Source organism: Trachinotus anak, unplaced genomic scaffold, assembly GCF_046630095.1.
Source record: "Trachinotus anak isolate AG129_WGS33_773 ecotype Australia unplaced genomic scaffold, CSIRO_AGI_Tana_v1 ptg000026l, whole genome shotgun sequence".
Taxonomy (NCBI): Eukaryota; Metazoa; Chordata; class Actinopteri; order Carangiformes; family Carangidae; genus Trachinotus; species Trachinotus anak.
This window is the reverse complement of record NW_027273877.1, coordinates 8,658,644-8,677,500: the sequence shown is the minus strand read 5'-3', so window position 1 is coordinate 8,677,500 and position 18,857 is coordinate 8,658,644. Positions and strand designations below refer to the sequence as shown.

General features: G+C 40.8%; 1 protein-coding gene across 11 annotated transcripts in view; it reads left to right on the top strand.

The window, feature by feature from the left end:
• Positions 1-18,857, top strand: part of zranb3 (zinc finger, RAN-binding domain containing 3) — a 145,463-nt gene that overhangs the window by 70,430 nt on the left and 56,176 nt on the right. For 7 of the 11 annotated variants that reach the window (XM_071463932.1, XM_071463930.1, XM_071463931.1 and 4 more), the window contains 6 exons: positions 1,948-1,966; positions 2,249-2,427; positions 6,895-7,126; positions 12,102-12,187; positions 14,144-14,315; positions 17,621-17,755. In XM_071463932.1, the coding sequence (XP_071320033.1) occupies positions 1,948-1,966; positions 2,249-2,427; positions 6,895-7,126; positions 12,102-12,187; positions 14,144-14,315; positions 17,621-17,755 (823 nt within the window). Of the gene's footprint in view, positions 1,080-1,132; positions 1,204-1,947; positions 1,967-2,248; positions 2,428-6,894; positions 7,127-12,101; positions 12,188-14,143; positions 14,316-17,620; positions 17,756-18,857 lie in introns of all 11 variants that reach the window. The other 4 variants (XM_071463936.1, XM_071463938.1, XM_071463939.1 and 1 more) reach the window with 2 other exon arrangements.

Genomic DNA, 18,857 nt, shown 5'->3' with positions numbered 1-18,857 from the left:
GTGTTTGGTGAAAGTGAGAAGTCGCCTCCCAACACCGAAACCTGCGAGTCCCTAAGAGATGATTAATGATGGAGAATCGATGACGACAAGAAGCAAACTGTACGGCACACACAGACGAAACGTGGCATCTCCACCTGCAATTAGGAGATCATGATACAAAATAGCACCTATTGTCCTCAAACACCATGCATAATGTAGTAATAGACAAATTTAAGATAAATATGTATTGCAAAAATGTTTCAAATGTGTACAGTAATCTTCAGTTATATATGCATATTAATGTACTGGTGGGGTTGCCACTCACTGATACACCCTTTCATGTGCTTATACAAACAAAATAGCAAAAATATCAAAGGTAACAGAAAATGTAGCATAATACTGCTACATAATTTTTTTTTGGCCGTTATTGTGCTCAACAGTGTGATTTATCTACATGGGTCATTCCTGCTGCTGTTACCTGCAAAGCAAAGGAGGCATTAGATTTAGATTAGGTTTGGACATTAAATTGAAAAGGACAGTTTGATACTTTTTTCCTAAGATAGAAAATATTTTTTTCGTTAAGTGTGTGGATTATACTGAATAGACTGATATTGTATATTTATGTAGATGTTTGAAATTAAAATTTTAAATTCATACCCTTTTCCCACCAAAATTTGCGGGTAAATTTGCGATTGTGTGTTTTTACAACTTATTTCAGGGCTGCAGCTCGCTCTTTCATCCTTGAGCACAGTGTAGCTGCGGTGTTTCTGGTCTAATCACTTCTTCAGTCCACTTGTAGGCTATAAATGCTTTGGTTTTACTTGACTTATTCACAGCACTTTGAGGACATACTTTTAAATTAAATGATGTGTACAAAAATATGGGACCAATTGCAGTATTTTATTTTCAGATACGGGACGATCCCGTATTATACGGGATGTATGGCAGCCCTATGTACTGGGTATAATGAGTGTTATTTTGCTTTGTGTGATATCATAACTGTAGGTGGGCCTGTCATTTTCCTCTGCTTTTTGTTCTTGTTGTGTAAAATGTTTTCTTTGCCTTCAGCCCACTGCTGCTTAAATTGATTCACACCTCGTGTCCTGCGACAGTTTGGTCAATACAAATAAAAATGCTCCACTCCTCCCTAAAGCTCAACTGGAGAACTAACCCTGTGTTTTCTGTGTCACTGGCCTATAGACAATAACTGGAGCTCTGACTTGGGTGAGCTATTAAATGAACAGCACGGTTTATGTTAAACCTCAGGTGCTCATGCTGCACGCCAGAGTGGAAGCTTGAGTTTTACGTGACAACTTGTCGTGTCTCAAACAGACATAATGAAAAACAAAGGATATACAATTTGATGTCTTTTTTTTAGATTGACATTTTCCTGTATCATTAAAATATTATTTTACATTTAACCCAGCATGTTGCTTTGTTTTATTACGAACTGGATGAACCCACACAGTGAACACTCTCCAGAGTCTCTCCCAAGACTCTCGGCTACATCAGAAACACAAATACTCAATAAGAACAACAACATAAATATTTCATAGCATCTACGGTTCTCAAACTCAAAACAAAGTACCGGTGTGTCCCTAAATCACAAGTGACAGACTTTAAATTTGTCTGACTCTGTGTGACTTTGTGTGACTTTGTGTGTGAGTTTTCTGTGACCAGGAAAGGTTGAGAAGTCGGGTTGTGACAGGAGGATTTCTGGTATGAATCTTTGGAAGAGCCATGAATGTCTAGACATCGAATCAGAATAAATGCCTCTCTAATTAAAGCTATTGTGCCCTTGAGCAAGGCCCTCATGCTGCAGGGGCTGTTGTCCTTCGATGTAAACTATAAACTCTGTCTTTTTACAGCAGCCAGGTTTTATCGGCTGCTGGTCAGCTCTACAAAGCAATTTCCTAAGTCTGAAACCCCATCTGATAAAGTTTTTCTCTGTTTCCTTTTGTTTTACAGATGTATGATTGCTGATGAGGTAAGCACACACAACGCTGGCTCAGGAAATCTACCCCCCCCCCCCCCCCCCCAAAAAAAAAAAATGAACCTGAGACTTCGCTGCATGCCTTCCAAATTAATTTGTCAGCCCTGTGCAGCACTCCCACGTGCCTAATCGGTTTTGACACGAGAATCATTCTGAGACCTTATTACTCTTGGGCCTCACATCAGCTCGGCCGTCATATGCAATTTATCGCAGAGTCGGTGTGCGATTGACTTGTTTTTCTTCCCCCTTTGCCGTGTGTTGATTTGGTCGGTCCAGATGGGTCTGGGGAAGACGGTGCAGGCCATCGCAGTGGCGTACGCCTTCAGGCAGGAGTGGCCTCTCCTGGTGGTGGTGCCCTCGTCCCTGAAATATCCCTGGATCGAGGAGCTGGAGAGGTGGATCCCCGAGCTGCAGCCTGGAGACATCAACCTGGTGGAGAACAAGAGCCACACCATGTAGGTCACCCCTCCCTCCACCCTCCACACACACACACCGCCAGGCTACACATACAGGAAATGATGTGAAATTGAGTTTTCAATTTGATCACATCTGAAACTGTTTTTGACTTTTCTGATTTCCTTGAAACTGCATTAACTGATTATTTTTTCAGCCATCTGGAGGCAAGCAGCAAAACAAGACTGACATATTATCACCTTTTCAGCTGATATGTTGTAGCAAATGTTAGCTTATTTACACAATCAGCAAATACAGAGAAACATTAGCATTTATTCTGTGTCATGTTTCTGGACACTTGACAAATGCAAGTCCAATATTCATTCTCCTTCAATCTCTGATTTAGTCTGCAACAACTCCTGCGGGAAGTATCAGGCTCTTTAGCTGCTAAATGCTCTGCTGTTAGCTAATTGCTAACTTTGTGTGCCGTTTTGGTGCTTAGCAGGTAGTGTACAGTTGGTTTTAATTGTCAGCTGGAAACAACATGGAGAGAGCAGTGAGAGTGAACTGAAACATTAAATCTGCTGCGCTTAAAACCAAAACAATGAGCTAAATGATGCGAAAACGCTGTCAATATAAAAATATTATTATAGCAGCATTAAACCTGGTCTAATCAGTGTTTTACTCTAACAATGAGACAAGTGACTGTGTGTAATGTGAAAGGGCAAAGTAACCATGGAGAATTATCACCTGACTCTGCAGTTTCCTCCAGCTTTATATGGCTCTTTAGTGTCGTTCAGCTCATTGTTTTGGGTTTACAGCTCATTTATTTAATCTAAGCTTTAATGAGTCTACTGTGTGCTACCTGTCCAGCGCCAAACAGCACACAGACAAAGTTAAAGAGTAGCTGCTGAGCACAGTGGAGAAGAGCCAGCCAGATATTTCATTTGCTCTGCTTGTCACCAGAGCTAAAAGGAGAGTAATTACCGGACTTAAATTCATTAGAGACATGATTCAAAATTAATGCTTATATTGTTAATGTTTTGTCTACTTGATGCTTAAATAGGAAACAGTTTGTTAACTTGTGCTATAACAGTTTTATGAGTTGATAATATGTCAGTGTTGCGTCTACTTCTTGTTCTGCTGCCCCCAAGTGGCCAAAAAAAAATACTGCTTTAAGTTTGATATTTAACATTTTTGCATTTAGCTTGACCATTTCTATGTTGACCTCTACAGATTTATTCTCCATTGGAAGGAACTTTATCATTTCTAATTTTACTATTAAGACTTTAAACTGTGTAATAAAGTGTATGTTTTTTAAGACTTTATGTAATATATTTTGATTATGGGCTTCAAATAGACAATTAAGTTAATTTTATGCGTCATATCAGTTGTGGATGACACTGACTGGCTGATATCTGTTTTTTTTTTTAATGAAAGGCTAATATTGGCAAACTGATTACGCCTCAGTATAAGACAATGGTAGCTTGACAGTTTATTAAAGCTGTGGTTTGGGAGCCAGAGAGTTGAAGGAAATATGCTGAATTTCATACTGTTTGGAATTAATGTTAATGGTAAAGGTCACATGGTCAGCAATCTAACCAATAAGATGTGAGATACAGACACTTAAAGGAAAGGAAGACATCTTATTTTTTAGGGGGGGAAACGTTAAGTTGTCAGTTATTTTCATTATTATTCTGTTGATTGGTTTTCTGATTAAATGTTAATAAAGAATTGACAAAAATAACCATTACAGTCCTCTGAAGCCTGAAGTGACATCTCCAAATTGTTTGTTTTGTCCAACCAACAGGTGACACTCGAAGATGTCAATTTACTCTCATACATCAGTAAGAAAACCAGCAAATATTCACATTTTGAGGGACTGGAACCTGTGAATTTTGGCTATTTTTGCTCAGAAAAAATGTGAACAATTAGTCACCATCAATGTTGAATTAATTCAAGGAAAAAAGCGACATGTTATTGAGTAGGTAGGGACACGTTTTGCACATTAAGACCTGTAGTCTCTGCGGAGGTGTCTTTAGAGCTAATAAATATGTTCAGGATATCTATGCAGAGTATTGGGTATAATCCACAGGATTATGTTCATCGTACATAGGATTATGGAAGTGAAAGGCTGCAGCCATTATTTGAATTTAAAGGGAAGTCGTCCCTGTAATAAGCTGTGTGGCATCATCTCCCCAGCCGTCTGCTTTCACACACGCAAGTGGGAATAATTTACCAAAAGAAACTCGAACACACTTGGTCACACAGTGCGAAAGAGGGGGCGAGCGTGACACACAGAAAAGTTGTGGCTGACAAATTAATCTCAAAGTGTCCCTGGGTGTCAGGAGCCAGCAGGGGCTGATGTTTGACAGCGCTGACAGACAAATCATGTCAAGGTGACGTCTGCAATATTGAACAAGAGCTGAAATTTTTTCAACGCATGAAGTGGAAAAATGCTGTCGTGGAGAAACGTGCCTCATTTTCACAGCTGTTTGTATTGATTCGAGTGTTTTTCTGCATTGTGCACTAATGTGGAGTATAAGCTACTTTTATTTTCTTCTCAACTTTCCCCGAGTTCTCTCAGTTTTTATTTTTGAATGAAACAAACTTTCTTTATTTGTGGCATAGAGGGGGGAAAAAAACCTCCCCACCTCACATCACAGATGAGGCGCAAAGAGGTTGTGAAAGCCCTGTGGGGAAAATGTGTCCTTGAACTGGATGTGTTAATGACTGAATGAGGAGGCAAGAAAAAATTATGCAGCGCCTCCTCTCAGTATTTTGACTCCCTCGTTCTTTTGTAGAACATGAATGGCACCTTAGGTTTATTTCAGTTTGGAAATGTGTGTGTGTGTGTGTGTGTGTGTGTGTGTGTGTGTCGAAGACGAAGAATTAGAGCCTGACAGATGCTGGAAATGTTTTTGATTTCTCAGAGATCCTTATTGAGTTTCATGCAGCTGAATGTCGCTTCTGTGTTTGTTTGTTTATCTGTGACTGTGCCTGTGTGTTTGTGTTAGGGCTGCGTATAGCCTGGAAAATATAGAAATTGCAATGCAGACAAGGAATGGATTTCTTAAGCGCTCAAGGAGACGAGATTTATGAAAAAGCTGCAGTGCTAGTTTGTGTGTGGCTCTGTGTCCACAACTGTGTTTCTTTCTTTGTGTGCCTTCGGCCTTTTTAAATAGTCTGGTTTACTTTACCTTGATGGCTCAGTTGCCAAGTCAATAAACACTTGAACATTTGAGCAGATGTTGAGTTTGTATTTAACTGTTGACACACACTTGTCATCCTTAAAGGTGACTACATTGAGGCACGTTCAACAGTAAGTCTGTAGTTTTCTTATTGCCAACATATCCCATGAAAACCAATATAGAATTGATTCTACATGAACAGTTATGATATAGTGAGCTTCATCAGTGAGCTGCACTGTTGCCATGGTGACATGTTCCTTCAATACCATTAACGTGGGCACTGTCATTTATTTTGGCTCAATCCACTGTATACTTTATTCTGCTGCTCTAAAAAGTCACAAGAGCACCGAATGTGTGTTTATCCGCGGCTGAAAATAGTCCCCAGCAAATGCGCTACATCCCTCTGTTTGAGTAACCTTTGCTAAAAGCTGCAGTGCCCAGCTGTTTTAAGAAATGAGTTCGCATTGTTTAAAGCAGTTTGCTTTTCAGTAGGAACCAATGAGCTTGGAGCTGAGTGCCACAAACAGGAAGCCGCAGGAATTAAGTATTTTTGTAGGCTAACATGGATGTTAGCGTCACTCTGGTTTCCTCCTCTAAAAAGTCAACAGGATTTTTATATCGGCTTTTGGATTACTGCAGAAAAAAAGACTTTTTATGATATGCGAATTTAAACACAAGGCTTTAAAGGTGGCACAAAATTACTGTTACTGTGACCATGTAAACTTATAGATATAGCCCCCAAATCTACTGTTTATTTACTGTGTTTAATTTACTGTGTGGGCTTTGATATGGATTCAAAAATTGGAGAAACTTTTTTTCTCTTTTTTTCCTGAGATTTTTGCCTTGTTGATATCAATTTTAGTAAAAAAAAAAAATTACCCTGTCTTTCCCTGTTATGATACTACACATAGTTTAATTATATAGTTACAGTTCATTTTAGTAATTGATTAAGGTATATTTTAATTAAAAAATCAATGATATCTGCTCTTCATATGAGAATATTTCTGTTTCTAACACTTTTGTTGTAAACTGAATACATTTGGGTTTTGGGCTCAGACACAACAAGCAATTTAAAGATGTCATCTTGGTCTCTAGGAAATTATGATGGACAATTCTTCATTATTATCTGACATGTTATTCAACAAATGATTAATCGATAAATTGAGAAAACAATTAGCAGAATAACTGATTAGGACAGTAATCAGTCATTACACCCAGACAAACAGTGATAACAATAAATACATGTAATAATGTTTGTTGTTGTATATCATTTTATCCCAAATGGAGAAATGTGAACTTGTTACTGTGGTAAATGAAACAGCTTCTTCTTGGCTCCAGGGGCATCAGCAGCAGTAAGGTGACGGTGTTGGGTTACGGGCTGCTCACCACAGACGCGCGCCCCTTGGTGGAGGCTCTGACCAGGCAGCGGTTTGCCGTGGTCGTGGTGGACGAGTCACATTACCTCAAGTCCAGGAATGCGGCACGGACCAAGATCCTGGTTCCTCTCATTCAGAGTGCCAAGCGGGCCATCCTGCTCACCGGTACCCCGGCCCTGGGTCGACCTGAAGAGGTAATAAAACCTGATGAAATTAAAACAGTATAGTGCTCTGTGTTTTCTCTCCAACATGAACCTTGCAGATTTAAAATTCCTTCAAACCCTGCATTAAATTTCTGATGAAAGATTAAACATAAAGCTAATGAGGAAGGAACAACGTCTAATCTAAGAGACCAGATTCAGCACATTCTGGGAATATATCCATATGCTTCAAAAAGGATTGTGAGCCCAAACTCATGAGGGGAGATTAGTGGGCCAGCTCAGGGCTCAGCTCTGGCTTCTCACAAAGGTGTTTCACTCTGCAGCGCAGGTAGATCGCCATGGTAACTTGCTCCAGAGCAGGTAATACTCACATCCAACATTCAAAAAGCCAATTAACTCTCTCCGGCATCACTTATCCTCGAGGATCCCACGGACTTATTTCAATAACCTTTGTTGCAAAAACTTCATTTACAAAGCCCGATATGAACAGACACTGCACCGCAATAAATGAGACAAGTAATAAAAAGAAGCACACAGGGGGGGCAAACTATTGAATTTAGAGACAATAAGAAGGGCTGTTCACAGGACAATGGTGTTTGGAGAGCAGCAGAGCCGCTCCCCTCTCCATAATGATTTATTATATCATTTTTATATATGTTATATTGAAGCTGTAGATCGCAGGCTTATTCCATCACTGCAGCTGCGGAAGATGAAGTGAACTTTGTGAATAGAAAATCTTTTCACAGTCTCACTGTGAAGACACAATATAGTATCAATAACAAATACTGTATGTCCACTGTACTGTAATGACGGGGCACAGCTTTGTAATTAGGCATTTACACTATCTCTTATCCCAGTCGTTATAGTTTTACATTATTATAATAATAATAATAATTATTATTATTAGGTATTATAAATCAGTGTATTTATTGTATTAACAAATTATACGGTTGATTTGAGGAATAATCTTTTTTTTTTGCAACCACAGCTACTGATTGTGTTTGAGACATTGGAACATAAACTGTACTGAACATCCTGTTTATGAAGAGCACTGCTCTCCACACACACACACACACACAGCACACAGGCCCCCTTATTATTCATAACCTGCAATGTAGCATTTTTAGTTTTTCACTGGCTCTGTGTTGCAAATTCAAAATAATAAAACTTTATTTATACACAACTTTTCTTACAGTTATGAAGGGCTTTACAAATATAGAAATGATAAGAAAAGATAGAAAATAGTTGAAACAAACATGGAAGAAAGACGACAAGTTGTGTTACGGCCTCTAAAATCTTTGGTTTCAAAGGGGAGAATGTGACATAACATTTTTCCAACTGAGCCACACCCACTAACCTTTAAAGGATTAGATTTACCTTGTTTTATATTTTTCTTGTTGTCAACAAATCTGTGGCAGCTCATAAATATAAATATAAATTGATTTTTAAAATGACTCCAAACCAGCTGGGCACTGTAATTTCTTGTTTATTTGATATTTAAATAGTGCATTTGTTTGGGACTATTTTCAGTGGTGGATTAATACACATTTGGTGGAGTTAGTGAGCATTCACAGCAACAGGACGGCACATGTGGGAGCCAAAATAAACCACTGTGTGTGTGTGTGTGTGTGTGTGTGTGTGTGTGTGTGTGTGTGTTGGGATCATGGGATTTGCTGACAATGAGGGAAATATCACCCGACGTATTATTTTGGTAAAACACTTAAAATGAAGATTAGAATTATAAATAGGCATAAAAACCGATGTTTTCAAAAGCGATTTAATCATGGGTCATAATCTGCTGTGCATATGATCAGTGTGAGATCATGAAGAATAATAATAGTTATTCATAAATTCTAAAACTGAACGGCAGCTGTTGTAGGAAAGCAAACTCTTGCTCCAGATTCTTCCTGTGTTCTGTAGAGGAGCTTGTGATAACCAGAGGTGACATCATAGGTTTTGTGTTGACTAGTATCTTATGTGACACAGGCCTCAGATCTCGCTGTCGTCTAACTGCCACGTCGCTGTGAGGAAAACTTAATTATTGTCTAGACCCGATCGCGATAATTAACTGATGAGATTCAGGCAGCTAATTAATTCCAAAATGAAGTGAAGTTAGTACTTGTAGGAAATCTCGAGAAGGTGTGTGTGTATGTGTTATAGCCCATACCGTGCATATGTGTGTGATACATGGCGTGCTGTCTTTGCCTGCAGTGTTGAGGTGAGTTCTTAGATATCTCCCTCCCTCTCTCTGCCACTAGAATCTGAAACTGAATATAACATTTTATCATCCGCAGCATAAACCTGATAAGCCCTGTCCCTGCCTCTGTGCAAGTCTCCTCACTGCCATCATTACTCACTGTGGCGCTGACATCGAGTTAGCACACAGCTCAGGGCATGCTGCACTGTTCATGATGTGCCCTCATTCCACCCACCTATTATATCAACAGTGTGAGGGGGGAAAATGCAAAGCTCCTGTAGAACAAGCGCTGAATTTAGAATAGCACTCTCACTGTGGCTGCTTATTCAGATCGCCTTGCCGATGATTACCTGTCATTACTTTGGAAATTGCTGCAAATACTGAAAATTGACAGGGATGTGGTGTGTACACAGACGCAGACACACATTCTGGGGAGCTCTGTTGCAGCCTGTGATGCACACACAATCTTTAAAATGCCATATGTCCGCCGATGACAGAAAACAGCAGCTTGTAATTTATCAGGATTTCGAAATCGAGATCTTGTGATGACTCATTATTTTCAAGTCTGGCAGGAGTAGGTTGATATTCTCTGTGCGTATTTCATTTAATTTTCAAATCAGTTTCGCTTTCTTCGCCTATGTGCGACTGCGCCACGGTTTGACCTGGTTAATTGGCGCTGACACAAATTACCACACAGTTGCACTACACAGGACTGGTAAACTGGGCGAAGGACAGCAGGACCTTGAATAAATTGCACACAGGATCCGCTTCATGACAGTAGACTAATCGCGAGCACAGGCAAGGTCTGTGTTTGGAGCCAAAAAAAGGTTTGAGTTATAGTGTGCTCTCAAAAGCTAAGAGTTGAGAAGTTGTGGGAACTAAAACAGTCTTCATGCTGCACTACTAAATCTGTCAGGTTTGTCAAGGAGATTTTTAAAATTTAATTTAATGTAATAGAAAAATAACCTTTTTTAAAAAAAAAAAGATGATAAGATAGATACTAGCCTTACAGCTTAAAGCTAAATATTAAGCTACCGTGAAGGACACGAGCAACAATTGACGAGATGTTATTCCATAGTTAAACCATGAGCTAATGGTAGATCATGTTTAAACTGTAAAAGTGTTAGCATAAACAGCAGCTCTGGTGGCCACAAGTAGCTATTGCAGGATAAAAAATGTCTGGGTAAAGTACGTTGTGCTAACCCTATGTTTTTGGGTTGTTTGTACGTCCGTCCCATTCTTGTGAGCACGATATCTCACTAACGCCTTGACAGAATTTCTCCAAATTCAGCACAAACTTTCACTTGGACTCGAGGATGAACTGATTAGATTTTGGTGGTCAAAGGTCAAAGGAATGTTTGATTGTTATCATTCAAATAAAAAGTGCTCTGTGGCATTATATGGCCTCCATATTATTACGGGGTTGGATGTGGGCCACCAACAAGTGGGCCCTGAGTTGGAAGAGGTTGGGAAACCACAGCCTTAGGTATCGAAATGTTGGTATTGAATGACAAGGCACGTTTCGATCCTATCCAAAGTATGGAAGTTCAATACCCAGCCCTACAGTCTGCTGAATTGAGCAGTGATGTGTTTTATTGCTTATTCATTCAACTTTTCATAAGTAAGAGTAAGAAGGTTTTATTTCTTCTGTCATATAATTGGCTAATCTAGTGTACATCATATACATAGTTGGAACGCACTGCATATGTCTTTTGATGTCATATTTAGTTTGAATAGTACGTTACTTAGTACGCTGAACTGAGCAAGAGTGTGTTTTATTGTTCAGTAATTCAACCACTCATACGAAACAGGAAAAATATGTTTTTCTTTCCCACTTCAAAGTGAAACCTGGTGACTTGCCAGAAGTTTGCTAACATCAGCTAAAGTTAGGCACTGTAATAGGGCGACCAGACGTCCCTGTTTTCTGGGGACAGACCCCTTTTTTTGGTGGCCTGTTCCCAGCTGGAGCTGTCCCTGGAAATGTCCCAGTTTTTAAATTGTGAATAAAAACAGACCACAGAGAAAGATCAGGCGGCAGAGCAGGCGGGCAGAGGCCCCGCACTGACCCACAGAGGGCGCTGGCAGCTCGCTATAGCGGCGTCATATCACTGTTCTTCTACTACGATCCACTTGCTCGCCTAGTTTTAGACTGCAGCTTAAACTTAAATGTTATAGATTATCTCTGGTCAAACTTTTTAAGACAGGAGAGAACCCAGGGGTTGGAATCAGGGGTGAAGTTCCAGGATGTAGGTGATATGTAGCTAATTTAGAGGCAGTCTACAACAGTTACCATGGTAAAAGTACATGAAAGCAGAACTGTCCCCCTTTTTCATTTCATGGATAAAAACATTAGCTATTTAAATGATTGACCACCGAAGTGGAAATGTCCCCAGATTTCATTTCAGAAATGTGGTCACCTCACACTACAGCTGCTGGTCTGAGAAGTGCACAAAAAGAAGGTTTTATTGCTCTTTATTTCAACTTTTCATTTGCAAGAAGAAGAATGTGGCGTGTCTTCTTTCAAAAGTGTCTCACTTTAAGGTGCGATCACGTAAAGGTTAAGATGACAAGTAGGACAAATCATACTGCATTTCTTTAAAAAACTAAAAAAGGAGAAATTACAGGAGAGGATTTTACAATTATAAGGAGGAGGCACTGAGATATTATCATGCACGTTCTGTGTGGTTTGTACAGAGTCCTTGTCTCTCTCTTTTACAGACACACACATTCACACATGTGCACACCCTGTGTTGTTTGGTTTAGTACAGAATTGCGGTTAAGATCTCTTTCCCTGTCTGTGTGTTTGCACAGCTGTTCATGCAGATTGATGCCCTCTATCCAAAGAGCTTTGGAACCTGGACTGACTACGCCAAGAAATTCTGCAACGCCCATTACAGGTGACCTTTCAACACAGGCCCACCGGCTGACATGCACCTCGTACAAATATACAGTATAATCCCTATATATATATTTCTTTCCTCTACGTTTGCTGTATCTTAAAACAGCTACACATTTAATTTAAATTAAGTTAATTTTAAATTTCATGTAATTCATATCTTGTCTCACATTTTGGTAAATGAGCTAATTCACTTTGTTGCTTGAGAACAAGATGCTGACTGTGTAGCTTTAGCCAGGTGAATCCTCTCATTTAATTCTCAGCAAGAAATAATACAAACATAATTTCCAAAACTATTTCTAAGAGCTTACAGTATGTAACGCCTGCTGCCAGGGGTCTTAATCAAAACAATAATGAAAGACAGCCAAGTCAGTCGACAGTTGTGAAGAAGCATGGGATCATGGGAGTTGTTGTCTCCACCACCATTGCCGTCAGCTTCTCCCGGTTTGGATTCTTTCAGTGTCAGTGGTTCAGGAGGTTTTTACCTGGAGCGGAATTATCCACAGAGGTCTCCTCCTCTCCAAAACAAACAGACCAGAGGATATAAACTGGTAGAAACACAGAATAAAGCAGTTTCACTTTAAAAATTCACCGACGCCTTACAGTGAACACAGGACGTCTCAGAGCGGCAGGGAGCTGAGCTTTCTAACATTTGCTTGGCTTTTTCCTCTAATGACTTAAGATTCAGACATTCGATGACTTAAATCCTTCATCCTGTTAAAATACATGGTTGAAAACAACCAAGGTTTAAATAGTGTATCTCAAAAATGTGGCTTAGAACTGGATAAAAGTACATTTTTACGGCTTTGACGCATGCTCACAGGGGATATGATGTCATAGACAGGCAACCACATGACATGGATAATTTCAGATAATGTAAATACACAACTAAAAACAAATATATAACATGAGTCTAGTCATTTTTAGACATTTTAATGTGGAAAAGTCACATATTCTAACTTTAAGAGTGATGCCTCAGTTTGATTTGTTCTTATTCATACACTCCTGTTTCTTGCTTGGTTGAAGTTTCAGTAAATCTCACCTACCTGAGTCTCTAGTGGCGGTGCCGCTGAGTTGAGGGTTTGTTGTCAGAGCCAGACCGCAACTGAAGCCAAACGTTAAATGCCAACCGGCTGCCAGTTGCCAGTGACGATCAGTTACATGTGTGAACAAACACATCAAATGCATTGTTTTGGATGTCCATCAAAATCGGTCGGGGATGGGCCTGCTGCCATTAATGATAACACTTTGTATATAATAGCACTTGGTGTGGCTGGGGAATGCCATTCTGAGACACACACACACACACACAGAGAGAGAGGGGCATCATCTGTGCAAAGTATTCATTCGCTTCATAATAGTGAGGTGACTGTGGCAGCAGCCCAGGAGACAGACAAGCAGCCTTGAAGCTGGACAGTTGCTGGTTCAAATCCCCACACCAGGTAACATTATGTTAGAAGGAGTGAGTCACTTTCTCTTCCCTCTGTAACTACAAGTTTCGATACCGAAGTGTGAAACAGCAAATATTTGGCAGTGCCTTGTTAACTTTGTCCACGCTTCCCGCCAATATGGCAGATAACCAGCCTTTGTATATAGGGCCAGTTCTATTCTAAAAATCCATTTGGCTGATAAATTGTGAAAGTTGCTGGCGAGTTTTAGGATGAACCTGCTGCTGTGGCCATTAAACAAAATAGTTTTCTGCTCTGCAAATCGCCCTGAAGCAAAAAACTGGTCCCCTGACTGCTGCGGCAGAGCTGCTCAGCAGTAAACGATGGAGGGCTGTTGTGGTGCTGGGCAGCTCCCTGGTGGGAATGTTTAAATGTGTTTAACTACTCCTTCAGGGCAGCACTGTAAATAAGTATGTTTTCTCAGAAAGTTTAGATGTGTCTAAAAAAAACCAAAAAAAAAACAAATGCATCAGCAGACACAGCTTCATCTCTCATTCAATCTCTCACAGGTACTTTGGGTCTCGCAGGCAGTGGGACTGTCGAGGGGCGTCCAACCTGGAGGAGCTACACCAGCGGCTGAGCCAGATCATGATCCGCCGTCTGAAGGCTGAGGTGCTCAGTCAGCTGCCCCCCAAAATCCGCCAGCGTATCCCCTTCGACCTGCCCAAGGAGGCCGCAAAGGTGACACTCGGGGGATGTTTTTCACTTGGCATTTGCTTGTTATACACATTAATGTTTCCACAGTTTCATACATGGCCAGAAGTATTATCTCTTCATGACTGATTTAGTGTCACATCGCCATGTCCATATGGTGTTTTTTATGTAATATGTGACATATCATATATGAAATAATGAGTCAACACCAGGACTGAGTATTTCAGCCTTGAACTGCAGTCAACCAATGACAGCCAGGGATTCATATGTCATATAACCTAAGGAACCAATCCTGTCAACTTGTGGGAATGGGAGGCGGGGGTAAATAAACCTGAAACCTTGTCAGTACAGAGAGCGAGAGTTTGCATTAGCACAACCACTAACACTGTGTCAGCCACTGCCAGTTACAAGGTAATAAACAACATGAACAAATAGCTGCGCTAACCGTTCTGATACATCTGCTAAACTCCTGAGTCTGGGTCTGACTGAGGCTCAAAAGTGTGTCTATGTTTCCTCCTCTAACCATCTTGATACTTTCTGCTCTTTCACCTGGAGCAAGCAGGTGGTGGGCGGGGCACAAGGCCTGATCCAGAGTATCCAAATCCAAATATTTGCTGTTTCTAGTTTATGAATATGATGATTTGATGCTTTGCTTTGTCACACATGGTAAACTGGATATCTTGGATTTGTTTTTATTGTCTCTTCAGACCAAAACTGTTTTGTGTACCAGGCTGTAAACTCCTCTGTAACATATTTAACATGAGAGTCTATGGGAATTGACTCAAGTGGTCACTCAATGGACTGTAGTTTCTGTCATTTTTCAATCAATGAAGACGACTCACCGCTCTCTTCTGGGCAGGACACGACCTCTAAGCTGAGTGTGCACACACACATACACGTTCAGCGGAATCTAGTGGTTATAAAAAGTGCACGCTTAATCAAATGCATATTTACATATATATGTCATGATGTGTCATGTGTGGGTGTTTGCATCTCACAAAGCTGCGGTTGCAGCTTCTGTCTCCCACGCTGCACTGGATGCGTGGGAACGTACATGCGAATGCTAACGTGGCTCTGACCTGGTCTGTGTCAGTGTCTCTCTCTGCATTGGGTCACTGGTGTCAAGGCTGCGATGGGTTAGTTTCCCATTGGGTGCAACAGCACACACTAAGAATCCTTTGTTTTATTTTGTATCATATCAGCAGGAATGCAGAAACACTGGATGAGCTCTTTCAGCACTAATTATGCACCCCAGGAATAACACAACAATAAGGAAGCTGCTCGGGAAAGTGATGATGCAGGTTTTTACCCCAATCTCCCTAAATGTTAAGTGACACTTTAATTGGGGGCTAAATATGGTCAGTGTTTCTACACAGTGGTGCCAATTAGGCTGCAGAGCGTCCATCCTGAACCGCTGGAAAAGTTCATGTCATGTCTCATAGTTGCCCTCTTATCTCAAGTTGGCTGAAACAGCATGATATCCTCACAGGAATGAGCCTGAAGATCATTTGTCTTTGGTGAAAACAGAAAACACGACTGCACAGAAGCTATTCTGCTTCACAGTCTGTTTTGTTCATGAGATAAATTTGTGAGTGTTTTTTTTTAAACATGTATTTATCTGCTGAGAATAATAGACCTCACAGCTAAATGGAGAAAAGGGAAGGTGTGAAGTGGCCGGTCATCCAAATCTGCTGTCGCTGTGCCTCCAAAAAAGCTGCAAAATATGAACAATGCAAAACAAAAAAAGACTGGGTGGACTTTATTTTGCTCTAAACAAACTGTGATGATATATGCTGTATAGCAGGACCACTCACCAGTTCATTCCTCCTATCTCATTTTACTCTCTAATGATGGCTTTTATCTTCCACAGCCAGACACTTTTTATGCCCCTCCTGCCCTTTACATTTTCAGCTCTGGCCTTTTGTCAGCGTTAGTCCGGTGAATATCCTCGAGGGTGGAGTGTTTAGCCATTTGTTTCCCCCAGAAATGCTCAAATGTAAAAATTTTAATGAGAAAAAAAAAGCACAGAGACAGATGTAGCTGTGTTTCTGCAGGTGCTGCTTAGTGAAACATCTGAAGGGAAACATAAAGGAAATGCAGCTTTGTGCTCCTCCAACGTGATACTGTTTATTCATTCAGCCGTCCTTGACTTTGACGAGGTTTGAATCCACTGAAATGCTAATTATTGCACTAAATGGTGCAACGCTTTCATGTTTCACCACAATCTTCTCGTTGTACCTGTGTCGAACGAGAGTCAGTAGTGAAACTTGCTCTCTCAGGAAGCCTCCACTGTGTGTGTGCGTGTGTGTTTGCATTAATAAGGCTTCTCTCCCTTTGTCACCCTTTCCACTTCACCTCCGACCCCCTTCACAACACACCCACCCGTGATGCGTATGTATGTGCTTGATCGCGCAGCCACCTCTTGCTTCCTTCAGCTCGCCATATGCTTCACAGCTTTTCATGGTTTCATACGTGGCGCTTTAAGCAAGCGCTCGTTTCCCCGTAGGAAATTTGACACATTTTGTCGTCTTGCACTGGCTGATTCAGACAGATTAAACTGAGAGCTGTTAACAATAGGCGCAAAATAACCTCTAATGACGGAGTGGTTTAAAGTTAGGCAATTTGAAAGAAAAAAAAAAAAGTCAAGGAGGTTCAGCACTCTTCTGAAGCGCTTGAAATTACATGCAAACTGGAGTCATTGTACGGAAATTCAATCAAGTGTACAGCTTGCTGCTTTTCATGACACATTTCTACATAATATGTCGTGCAATAAAATGAGAAAATGTGCTGACGCCTGCTGTTGATTGACTTTTTTTAATGATAAACAGGTCTAACCTACACGTCGACAACAAACGCGCGGCCGCTCTGCGTGTCTTGTTTATGAGCAGAATGGAGCATATGCTGCTCCTCACCGGCAAGCCTCTCCCACTGCGCTCCTCCACTCCTGCCTTAAATACCCCTCGCCAATCACCTTGAGAGCACGCGAGCCGTCTTTGATTTATTGTACCGGCCCGGCTGCTTCTCCATCTTCGACCCCGGCTTGTCACAAGGCGGCTATAATTGGGAGACGCTCATGACCCACCTAACACAGCAGCCCAGTCAGAGGGGGTGGCATCCTTGGGAATTCTCCCTCTTTCTCTCTCTCATTTTTTTTTTTTCCCCTCTGTCTTTTTTTGCGTTCTCTTCCAGGAAAAGTAGGACACCCAGCAGCACCATTAATTGTTTTGCCCTTTATATCTCAAAAACAGCAGCGAACAAGAAAGAGGGAGAGGAGGGTGGATGAAGAAATAAAGGACGTGGCCTCACTGTCTTTGCGCTCTCCTTGCTTGCAGGAGGCCTCAGCCAGCTTCGCCGAGTGGGAGAGACTGATGAAGGGACTGGGGTCGGGGGTCGTCGCCACGGACAACCCCTTCACAGAGGTCATGGGTCTGGTCACACAGATGTACAAGCAAACAGCTATAGCAAAGGTAATGGGAGACCAGGTGGTGTGGAAGTGGGAGTGTATCTTGTTTTAGCTTATGTCTTTACACCACACAGTTCATCTTTGAAGGTTGAGGCTCTGTTTTCCTGAATCCTTCTAACAAGTATTGTGTGTGTATTCAATGTCATCATGTTTCTCTGTCCAAGACTAGGTATATGTCCGGACCGCCTTGGTCAAATACTGATTTTATAACTGCAACAAAATCATCAAACAAAATGAATTAAAGACTGAACTGTGATTTCAGCTGTATTTACTGTAAAATGATCAGTCAGAGAGAAACGTAGAAGAGACAGAACATCTTTGTTACTTTGTCTCACACAGTTTATCCTTTACTCATTTACCTCAACTTCAGACCGTAACAAACTTTTATGAGAGGCAGGTGTTTATGTCTAACTCCCTCTGTTTGATATGTAGAACTGGTCATAGCTGTATTTGTTTTCAGTCGCTCGTTGCCATGTTAAATTTACTGCATTACGTGTTAATACAAACTCAACACTTCCTATAATTGTTTCAAATTAAAAGCCCTCTATTGTTTCAGTGCAAAAACTCTTTATTTCTTAACAGGGCTTTTATTGCTGCAAGTGTATTGTCTCACTTCCAGTTGTTGTTTACATGCTATTCAGATCCGCTAGTTTCTTTAGCAGCTAGCGATGACTTCTCTCTCTCCCTCCCTCTCTCCTGTTCTCTCTGCTCAGTGTGTCCTATGTTTGGTTATTCCTTTGCCTCCTTTAGTAATAATGATACATGTAATGACAATACTTTATTTGCCGTAATGGCTCAGTGTATTGGAAGTGCTTCTCCACTTCCCTGCAGTTCCCAAGCAGCTGGGAAACCAGAGCGGAGGTAGATTGTTCTTAAAAACGAAAAAACACATCACTGAGCTGCACTGTTGCAATGGGTGATGTGTTCCTTCATTAGCATGAAAACACACATTGTAGTTTATTTTGAATCAGTCCCACACACACACTGTCCTGCTGGTGTTAATACTCACTAGAACACTGACTGTGTATCATTCCACAGCTGAAAATAGTACCTAACAAATGTACTATTTGCTCCAATTTGAGTAACGTTTGCTAAAAACAATAGTG